Consider the following 10,078-nt stretch of genomic DNA (forward strand, 5'->3'; position numbering starts at 1 on the left):
CGTCAACGCCGTCGGCCCGGCAGGGTGGGTCCGGGGGACTCCGCCGTCCCGTCCCGTCCTCCCCATCCCGCGGGGCCGCCTCCCCGCAGCCGGCGGTTGTCAGGCCGCGGCCTCCTCAGGGCTGGGGCTCTCGGCCAGATGCAGCTTCTGACTGGGCTGCTGTCAAGGGAAAGCGCGGCAGGACGGCACGAGCCCTGCACCACCAGCACCACACCACCAGCACCACCACCAGCACCCCACAGCCCTGCAGGATACATGGAGCTGCTGAGCTCCTCCAGCTGCAGGAGGCAAAGGCAGAGGTTGAGGCGCCCACCAGCGCTGCAGGGCCGGGCACGTGCTGAGGAGACGCCACTCACGTGTGCCAGCAGCTGGTCCAGGTTCCTGTCAGCCACCAGCTTCTTCTGCTCCTCCGGGAGCTCCTCCACGCACACATCCAGGCTGAAGTGCAGCCGCGCCAGCTTCTCCTGCATCTCCCGCACGTGCTCCAGCTGCTCGAAGGAACATTCCTTCCCTGTGCCCACAAGTAGAGCTGTCACCACCCACCAGCGTGACCCCCCCCCCCCCCCCCCGCACCTCCTGGCTCCCGGCCCCTCACCAAAGGCCTGCAGCTTGCCCGAGTGGAAGTCGCTGAGCAGGCCGAGCAGCCCGCCCTCCATCTCGCAGACATCAGAGACCTCGGTGAGGAAGCTGTGCTGCAGCGGGGCCCCCCGTGCTGCCCCTGCCCTCACCCTCTCCTTGCTCGCCCTGCGTGGAGGACACGGACGATGTGACACCACCAGCCCATCCCCCCAGCACTGCTCTCTCCCCCCACCCCCAGCACTGACCGCCGGGGCCTGGCATGCTGTGAGGGCAGGGCGGGCAGCGGCAGGGCGAAGGACGCGCTCCTGCTGGTGGGCAGAAGCCGCGATGCCCTGGCGGGTGCCGGCTGACCTCTGGGGCTCCGCTTCTTCCTCCGCTCCTCCATCTCAGAGAGGATCCCAGAGCCACGTGGGAAGCACCTGAGCAGGACAGGATGGACACAAAGCTCTCGGCAGCACTTCCCCACGCGGGGCCTCCTGGTCCTCACGGCAGCCGGGAAGCCAAGGACGGAGGTCAGCCCACACACTGGGGTCAGCAGCCAGGCTCAGGCTGCCTTATCCCGGTCTGCAGCGGGCATCACGGCATAGAGCAGGGCCTGGGATCTGAAAAACACCCGGGGAACTCCCAGCCGGGGATTACTCCTCAGCGTCTTCTCCCAGAGCTGGAGAAAAGAGGATTTCAGCCCCCACGGGGCAGGGAAGGACTCCCGATACCCAGAGCCACGGCAGAGACTACAGGAAGGACCCGACACCCCTGAACCCCCCCACGTATTTCAGCCCCCTCCGAGCCCCTCCGCCCCCTGGGTCCTTGACGGTGGCAGGACGGGGTGATGCGGCGGGTGCTGCGGAAGCCCATTTGTCTACGGGCTCCGGCCCCGCAGCACAGCGGCACGGAAACACCGACCTGTGCGAGGACCTCCTCCGGCCTTCGGTGCCACCCGGCTGCGTCCCCAAGACCGCCGGACCAACTGTGTTCCCGGAGCCCCGGGGCTGTGATTTGCATTTAAAGGGAAAGGGACCTTCCTCCGGCCTCAGCACAGCCCGGCCCTGCTGGAGGGACGCTGCCGGACGCTGCCTTGCAGTGCCGATCATCGCCCGCTGGAGTGGCACAGCGTGCGGATGGACCGCAGCACCAGCGCCACATGGGGAAGGCGGGATCCGGCCCTCCATTCTGCACGGCTGGAGCAGATCAGCAGCCGTGTGCACACAGCGGGGGTCTGGGGTAGGTATGGGGTCTGCACCTGGGCTCCTTCCCTGCGAGCATCCTGATAGAAATGGGGGGGATGTCACTGCCTGCCACCCCTTTAAACCATCCAGGGTTTACCGTGAGTCTCCTCAGCATCACCTGATTTGTGTGACCACAGATTTGCCCTTGCAAGAACAAGGCTTCAATCCTCTGGCACGCAGGACCACAGGAACCCCCAGATCACAGGGAGGGAAGAGCAACAAACTGCCCAGTGCTGGGTGTCCCAGGCACAGACTTCCTCCCCCCAGTTGTCTGTAGGCACAGATACGCCATTGTCTTTGTGACTGAAGGTTCCCCCCAGCCTCTCCACTCCATGACTCAGTGCCCCAGATTTCACTCCCAAACATGATCCTTAACGAATGAGAAATAACACAAACAGCAGCAGTGAGTTTGTGGGTGTTTCTATTGGATACGAAGATAATACATCAGCTCCCCACAGAGGTTATCTGTACCATAACAGGAAAAAAAAAAAAAAAAAGTAGAGAAAAAAAAAGTGAAGGTGTTTGTGACTTTCTGAGAGATTCTTCTTTGACTGAAAGGGCAGGAAAGAGAAATCCAGTACCAGGCTGCAGCCCTCTCTCCCACCACATTCATTTGCTCCAGAACGCTCCTGCCCAAGTCAGATGCAACCCATACAGGAGGAAGCAACGCAGGCAGTGCAGGGCCAGAAGCAGCCCAGAAAACCCAGGGAGCACAGAGCAGTGGATGTTCAAGACTGTGGCTCTGTGGAGCTATGCTAGACTCAACAGCCTCTTTCCTTAGACCCGAACTCTCCGGAATCCTCAGGGAATAAAGGGAGAGGCAGAAGCACCTCCTGCAGGCAGCTCCATGGCAGGTCCTTCGCAAGGGCGCTGTACAGTTGCAGAGAAGATGCAAGAGCAGCTGTGGCCAGAAAAGAAACCAAAACTGTTCCGCCGAATGCATTCACTGTGAGGAACAGCTCAGCCAGCTCAATTCAGCTTCAAGCAAAAGGAAGGCAATGCTGAAAATAGTCTGCTGTGAAGAGAAGCTGCAGCAAGAGGTTTTCAAGCAAGTAGATGTCTCCCAAAAGAGTAGAGAAAAAAGGAAGTCTTGAGAAACTAAGGAGAAATCCCCCAAGTTCTGTGCCAGATTGCCTCACGTGCCCATCAGAGCCCTCCCAGACACAGCGGCAGCAGTTCAGACTTGGTGACTGCCAGCATCTGGGAGATGCTGTTCCGAAAAAGCAGAGGGGAAGGAGAGGCCCAGGCAGCACCAACACAGCCTGTCTGCAGGGTCTGGCACTGCAGAAGGAATCAGCCCACAGCACCATCCTCGAGCCGGTCCCAGCGATTCAGCTTCAGCAGCAGGTCATGGAGCAGTCACAAGTTTGATCCTCCTGGACCCCAGCTCCACGAATACCTCCAAGACCACCCCATTCAACACCAAGGGATGGTCCTGAGGCAGGGCAGAGGAGTTCAGTTACAAGGACGTCCCTATCCCCTTGCACAACTAATCACACGTGCTTGTGCAAAACACTTCGGAATTAGACCTTTGGATTAACTGTTTAATATACTTGTGCACATGTGCGTATAGCAAAGAGGCAACTGTGAATCATAAGGCTATTGAAACACTGGCAGGTTCCAGGAAGAGCAAAGGCCCTGCAGGGTGCCTGGGCAAATCAGGTGTCCCCAGTTTCTCTGCTTTTCTGTCCCCATTCAATACACAAAACCCATACAAGAGGGGAACTGGACTGTTTTGCTCAAGAACGAGCTGCCAGCCAGAGCGTGAGGAAGCAACAGCGAGTCCAGGAGCTACCTCCTGCCTGATGCAGAGCAGGGAGGGAGAATCCAGCGCTGGGAAATGCTTATGTTCTCCCTTGCTCAGTTCTTTTGCTTTCACTCAGTGTGACAGCATTGCCGTGAAGGTGGAGGAAGCGACGTGTCCTGCTGTCCCGGTGCCAAGAGTCGGAGGGCTTGGGCCGATCCATGCCCGTGCTTTCCTGTGCTGCACTACAATTTAGGGGAGTCGCAGCCTGCCAATGACAAGGTCTTTCAGTGAAAGGGACAATCAGTTGAGTCTCCATATATTAGTTATTCACACACACGCAGGGAGGTGGGTCATTCTAGATTTCATATATATTCATATATAAAGTGTATGTTGCCCTGCACATATTCTATATATCATATATATATATACACACACACATCATCTATGTGTGTATATATATATATATGAAGTGTTAATACCCTCCAAAAGCCTAAGCTAGGAAATTTCATAGCCCAAGGAGGGCCGTCCTCTTGCACCTGTCCAAGGACCAGGAGAAGGGCTTCAGATGGAGCCTGGAAACATTCATGCTACCTCCCTCACCCTACTTCCGCCTACCGCATAGCAGGCTCAGTCAGCACCCTGAGAGCCTTCCTCAGTCCCACTCTGCCCCAAGGCTCCTATGCTCAGTTCTCCGAGGCTTTCTGCAGGATCTGTGCTGTGCGTCGGCTTTCCCGAGTGAAGGCAATCCTCAGCCAGACGCTGCTCTGCTGGGGCACCTCCGGCTCCTGCCTCGGAGCTCTCCCGGGATGGGTCCTTCAGAGGCTCTGTCAGGTCCACGTCAGCCCGGGGTGTGTGGGCACACAGGTCCTGCACCTTCTTGTTGAGGTCGTTGCGCTCTGTTTGCAGGGCTCGGCACAGTTTCTCCAAGCGCTGGATTTTCACCTGAAGCCCCTCGAGCTCTTTATCCCGAAGGGTTTTCTGCAAACAGAAAACAGAGAAGCAGTTCAGACCTACCACACTGGGGACAAAGGCAGAAAGGAAGGGAAATGAAACTTCAGAGGGAAGCTCAAATGGAAAGACCACTCAGTTGCCTGCCTCAGCACAGAACAGCCACAGCCTCCTTACCTCTTCAGCCATTTCCAAGAGAGCCTTGTTGCTGCTCTCCCAGCGAGAACGGTACATTGTGGTCTCCTTCTCCAGCTTCTTTATTTTCTTTGTCATCTGCAGAACAGTGACAAAAAGGCAACTAATAAGCCAGAATAATGCAGTCAGGTACATCTCACGTATAATCAAATGGACACCCACTTTCCCAGGGCAGACAGCAAGATCCTGCTGTCCTGGGAAACGTCGTCTTGTCCTACTGCAGCCAGCTACGTTAGTGGGACGCACCAACAATAAACCAGGAGATAGTGGCAGCACTGCTTTTTCTGATCCAGGAGGGGTACAGCCATCACCCCACAAGTCCAGCATCCACCTTCTATCAGCAATCAGTTTGTGCCTGATTTTAATGCCAGCGTAACTCAACAAAACAATACAGCTGCTGCTTATCCAGCTCACAGAATAAGTGAGGAGAAAGGCAGTACCCAGCCTGCTAGCCCACGCACACACTGCAGGCAGCAACAGCAATACCTACCTTCTCCATTTCCTGCTTAAATGTTGTGAACACTTCACTGCTTTTGGAAAGGGTGTTCTGGAATTCTTCAAACTTCTCTGTGTAGAGAGCCAGCTGTAGGGAGAGACAGAGTTACAGCTCCTCAACATGGCACCTCCTGATGGCCTTTCCGAGGAGCGGGGAGATGTCAGCCAAGAAGTGAGCTAGTCATCTTGTGACTGGACTTTATGACTAACAAACTTGCAGCAAGGGGCTGCTCTGCCAGCATTAGGTACTGCAGAATGTGGAACAATATTTCTTCTTTCTTAGGGAAACACCCTTAGAGAGCAGTGTGTTCTCCAAACATCTCCTGGCCTTGGCAGGAAGCACTTGCTGGGTCTGATTCAGCAAAGCGTGATCACACAACTGCTCCGAGCACTGGGAAACACACTGGTAAAACCAGGGCTCCTTTCTTTCACAAGGAGGAGAAGCTGAAGAAGGTTTCATCTCACACCGTGCTTCCCACAGGCACACAAATATCATACTCAAGAGCAATCCTGCCTCTGTGTTTTTCACATTAAGGAAATTCAGGCTGTTCCCTGCTGAAGGAGGAAGCGAAAAAATAAATGACCAGGCTGAGCACACACAGACCAGGTAACTCACCTGCTGCTTGAGATGAGTCTCCTGCTGCTTCATCAGCTCACACATCCTCTGTGATTCCACAGCTTCCTTCAGCAGCTGGGAAAGAGCAAAAGCAGTTACCTCGCTGCTGCCAGAGAAAGCTCTCAATATGCCAAACCCTGCTGGTGCTTGGCTTGGAGTCAGCAGAGGGCTGGGAGGAACACCACCAACAGCACAGGCTCCAGCCTTGCTTCCGAGGCAGCTGGGGGAATGGTCACTGCTGCATACACAGCTGGGATGGCCTGAGCTGGTAAGGGCTCTGCCCTCAGGAACCCAACCTCCACAAAGAAACAGGGCAAACAGCTAAGTGCTTATAACCAGTAGAGAATCACAAGACTTACAAAGTCCTTTTCCCGTTGATGTCTCTCCTCTGCTTCCTTCAGCATTTCCTGTGCCTGCTGCAGTTTGGCATCCACGAGCTGCTGCTGCAGGTCCTTGTGTTTGAACACCTTATCAATGTGCTGCCAAAGGAAATGCCACCAGTCATTGACACGTGAGGCCAGGGCCCTGCTACCCATGTGGCACAGATCCCAAGGAATGACCTCAAAGCCCAAGGGCTCCGTCTCCCCTCCAGCAGCAGTTTCTGCCCTGGAAACACTCTCCACAGGGCAGACAGGTGCACCACAGCAGGCTATGCCAGGCCCAGCTCACCTCCTCCCGCAGCTCATACTGCTCAATGAGCTTCTTGAGCCGCTCTGCCAGCTCCATGTTCTCCTGGCGCAGCTTGGAGTTCCTCTCGTTGTGCTGCTCCATCTGGAGTTGGATGTCATTCAGTGTCACCTGGAAGTGGGATGTCACCTCCTTCCGTTTCTCCTCTTCCTCTCGTGCTCGCTGGACACCCTCCTCCTGTGTTAGAAGGGCAGACAGCAAGGCCACATCAGCCTCTGTGCTGGGCAGGCAGGTGAACAAACCTCCCTGGGCCGTGATGATCTGAACCCACCCAACTTCCCACTGCTGCTGGTATCAATCAGGAAGGCACTGCAGGCCACTGCTTGGCAGCTTCTTCACTCCAAGAGCTGAGCAAGCCCGCTAAACATCGCTTCCCTCAAAAAAAGACCACATGGGTCAGTTCCCTCCTAACCCTTGCAAGATGACAGATTACAGCAAAACTGAAGCCCTGCTCTGGACATCGGACTGTGGGCAACCACTCCTAAAAGTAAGTTTGTCACAGTGGCTCAGAGCCCTGCAGCAGGCTGTGTTTGGGATGAAGCAGCTCCTGCAGCATCCCAGGAGACACTTGCCTTGAGGGTGCGGTTGTGTCTCTGGAGCTCACGGCACAGGCTCTCCAGCTTGCTGCGGGCCAGGATGGCCTTGCTATGCTCACTCTGCAGGTGGTCCTTCTCTTGCACCAGCTGTGTCTGCTTCTTCTGCAAAATCTTCATCTGTTTCTGGGAGTTACGGTGCTCTTCCAGCTAGGGTAGGAGAGCAGAGGGCAGAGATGCAGCAGAAAAGACCAGGGCAATGCTGAGCCCATATAAGGGCACACAGAGATCAAATAGGTGTTCTGACTATTCTGAGGGAAGGACAAGAGCTTTATAATACAAAAGCACAGTAAGATCAGTACAGAACCCGAGGTCTCCCTGCACACAGCCTTTCTCCTTCCTGAATTAGCATCCTACTGGAATCTGTGAGAAGTGCACATTCCTTCAGGACCTCCATGCATACACTGCTTAAACAGAGCAGAGCTCTGAGCACGTGGCCAGCTGTCCCAGCGCTGGCTGCAGCAGTGTCCTCCCACTGCTCCAGAGCCTGGAATGAAGAAACAAGGACTCACCAGCTCAGCGTATTTCTTGCACAGTGCTGCCAGTTTCTCCTCTGGCGTGCTCAGGGTGTTCAGAGTCTGCATCAACAAAGTGATTTCTTTGCCTGGAGCAAGACAGAATTAAACAGAAAGATAACGTCACTTACACAGAGTTCTGGCTTATAAAGGTAAGGACAGGAGAGACAAACCAGGTCTCACATCTGTGGCCGTCTTGGCCCAGAGTTCCCATCTCCAGTGCCTGTGGGGGTTTGTCTCCCAGATCTCTCTGCATATAGCAGGTGAACAATTGAAGCAGCTGAGGAGAGACCTGGTTATCAGACTAGGGAACCACCAATGGGCTAACCAGACAAAGCTGTGTCCAACAGAGGGGAAATCTGCACAGTTCAGAGGCTGCAGCAGCACTCAGGACTGATCAGAGTCTTTGCAACACTCTATGTTTCCTTGCATGCCAGAAGAATAAGATGCTGTGCTATTTCCAAACACATACCTAAGGCATTCATCGCTCTAACGGGACTCAGTGCACTACAAAATCCATGTCTGCACCAAAGTTCTTAGGCTGGTAGCACAGCCACACAGCAGGAAACCTCTTACCTAGGCCCTTGGCTTTCTTCTTTTCCTGAGCCTTCTTCTGATCCCGCTCCCCACACTCTTCTCCAGGTCGAAACTCTTCAGTCCCCTTCGTGCCTTCCTTCTCCCCATTCATCTCAGGGCTGCCTGACTCCTGATCTCCGTTCCTCGGGGACTCACTGCGACACTTCTCCACTTCCTCTGGCTCCACAGGCTCACTCTGCCCGCCGTCCTCGCCCGGACCCTCCTGGCTGGCATCCACGCAGTACGTGTTCAAGATGTCCTCAAGCTGCCTGCTCAGCTCTTCAGAGACGTCCCGCACGGCAGGCTGGGAGGACTTTGTGTCCTCCTGTGCGAGGGGAGCTGTGGGAGATACGAGCACAAAACCGTGATGCTTCCCCACACCGTCTATTCTCTGCTCTCTACAAACACACAGCAAAGGGAAGGTTTTCCCGAGCACCTCACTGCTAAACTCCCAGCACACAAGCCGCTTTGTTCAGGCTGTGCCTCCAGCCAGCTGCCCTGACAATGGAGGTGCATTCCTAACAGCCTCTCTTTTGATCACGAGAGCATGACCAAGCCCCTGACATCTGTCAAGAGCAAGAACTGCCCCCTCCCCACCATCCTCTAACGAAAGCAGGTTGTGCGTGAGCTTTCCCTCGGAGCAGCAGCCTGCTAATATCCCCAGAGCCTTTTTGCACAACAATAGATTTTATAATCTGAGCTAGCCTCCTTCCTCACATATACGAGCAGCTGTACTGGCTCAGATGAAGCATATCCCATCCCCAGCAGCCCCTCAGCACTCCTCTGCATCCAAAATTCCCTCCAAGCAGAGCCTACAGCAGTCAGTTAGAAATGCACAACTGCTGTGCATTTCCTATGTTCCACGTTTACTAGAACGTGGGGCAAGGTTACCTTTAGCCAGACACCTACTCGATTACTCGCTTTTGTCTTACAGAGAATGAATGTTACAAAGCACCAATAACAGAACCAATCGCTGAGGGAAAGCTTTCTGTGAGCATCGCCAACCCCATCGATCCCAGGTCAGAATCAACTCCGTGCTGTGGGAAAGAAGCGCCAACGATCTGGAGCTGCATGCACGTGGGAACAGCAAGAGAGCAGGGTCTTCTGCCCCCGGAATCACAGCACAAGTCAAACAGTGGCACAGAACGGACCCCCGGCGATTAGAAGCAGCGCCAGCACGGCAGCCCCGCGCGCCGTCCCACCTTCCAGCGCCGCGCTGGGCTCAGCCGGGTCGCCCTCCTCCGCCAGAGCGCCGCTCGTTTTGGCCGCGGGCCGCGGGGCCGCCTTGGTGTCGCCGCCCTGGTTCTTCATCGCCGCGCCGCCTCCCGCTCAGCCTCGCCGAGCCCCGCTGGAAGAGAAACCGCGGCTGAAGGCGAGCCGTGCGGTGCCGCCCCGGGCGCGGGCGGGGCGCGGAGCCGGGGGAGCCGAAGCCGCCGAGCCCCGGGGATGGCATCGCGGAGGCGCCCCGAGGAGCCCCCGAGGAGCCCCGGCCGCGGCGCCGCCCCTCCCCCCGGTACCGCCCGGAGCCCCCGGGCCGCTCCCGACGTCCCACGTGACCCCCGTGACGTCAGCAACGCCTCCCTTCCTCCCACGGCACTGCGATGACGTCACGCGCGTACCCCCGTGGCGTCAGCGGCAGCGCTCTGACGTAGGCGGCCGTCTCTCCTCAGCCAATAAGCGCCGGGCAGCCGGCAGCGCTGCGGTGTAGCGGCGGGGAGGGGGAGGGAAGAAGATCGCCGCGCCCCCCGCCGGCCCCGCCGCCCCGCGCTGAAGGAAGCGGCTCCGGCCCGGGCCTCGCAGCGTGCGCGCATCGCGCAGGCGCCGCCCCGCGCCGCCAACCAATCGGCGACGAGGAGCCGCGGGGGCTGCCGGGAAACGGCGGCGAGAAGCGGCAAGCACCG

General features: G+C 56.8%; 2 protein-coding genes across 6 annotated transcripts; both read right to left on the reverse strand.

Annotated features, from left to right (window-relative positions):
• Positions 1 to 12: 12 nt before the first annotated feature.
• CCDC28B (coiled-coil domain containing 28B) lies at positions 13 to 1,693 on the reverse strand. 4 transcript variants are annotated; one of them, XM_010723475.4, is made up of 6 exons: positions 1,483 to 1,688; positions 825 to 998; positions 596 to 744; positions 357 to 511; positions 256 to 278; positions 34 to 151 (listed from the first exon to the last, which is right to left on the reverse strand). In XM_010723475.4, the coding sequence occupies exons 1-6, from the start codon at positions 1,668 to 1,670 to the stop codon at positions 100 to 102; spliced, it is 741 nt and encodes a 246-aa protein (XP_010721777.3). In that variant the 5' UTR covers positions 1,671 to 1,688; the 3' UTR covers positions 34 to 99. The 4 variants fall into 4 exon arrangements, with proteins under 4 accessions (XP_085065008.1, XP_010721776.3, XP_010721778.3 ...); XM_085208882.1 differs by having other exon boundaries at positions 13 to 151; positions 256 to 511; positions 825 to 1,240; positions 1,483 to 1,693; XM_010723474.4 differs by having other exon boundaries at positions 13 to 151; positions 256 to 511; positions 1,483 to 1,691.
• A 1,642-nt stretch (positions 1,694 to 3,335) lies between these two features.
• Positions 3,336 to 10,029, reverse strand: TXLNA (taxilin alpha). 2 transcript variants are annotated; one of them, XM_085208852.1, is made up of 12 exons: positions 9,797 to 10,029; positions 9,380 to 9,525; positions 8,178 to 8,516; positions 7,599 to 7,690; positions 7,066 to 7,236; positions 6,476 to 6,670; positions 6,166 to 6,285; positions 5,807 to 5,881; positions 5,186 to 5,278; positions 4,678 to 4,773; positions 4,168 to 4,530; positions 3,336 to 3,817 (listed from the first exon to the last, which is right to left on the reverse strand). In XM_085208852.1, exons 2-11 carry the CDS (start codon positions 9,486 to 9,488, stop codon positions 4,180 to 4,182), a joined length of 1,641 nt encoding a protein of 546 aa, XP_085064978.1. In that variant the 5' UTR covers positions 9,489 to 9,525; positions 9,797 to 10,029; the 3' UTR covers positions 3,336 to 3,817; positions 4,168 to 4,179. The 2 variants fall into 2 exon arrangements, with proteins under 2 accessions (XP_085064978.1, XP_085064977.1); XM_085208851.1 differs by having other exon boundaries at positions 3,336 to 4,530.
• Positions 10,030 to 10,078: the final 49 nt, after the last annotated feature.

This window comes from Meleagris gallopavo, chromosome 25, assembly GCF_905368555.1.
Source record: "Meleagris gallopavo chromosome 25, MGAL_WU_HG_1.1, whole genome shotgun sequence".
NCBI classification, from domain to species: Eukaryota; Metazoa; Chordata; class Aves; order Galliformes; family Phasianidae; genus Meleagris; species Meleagris gallopavo.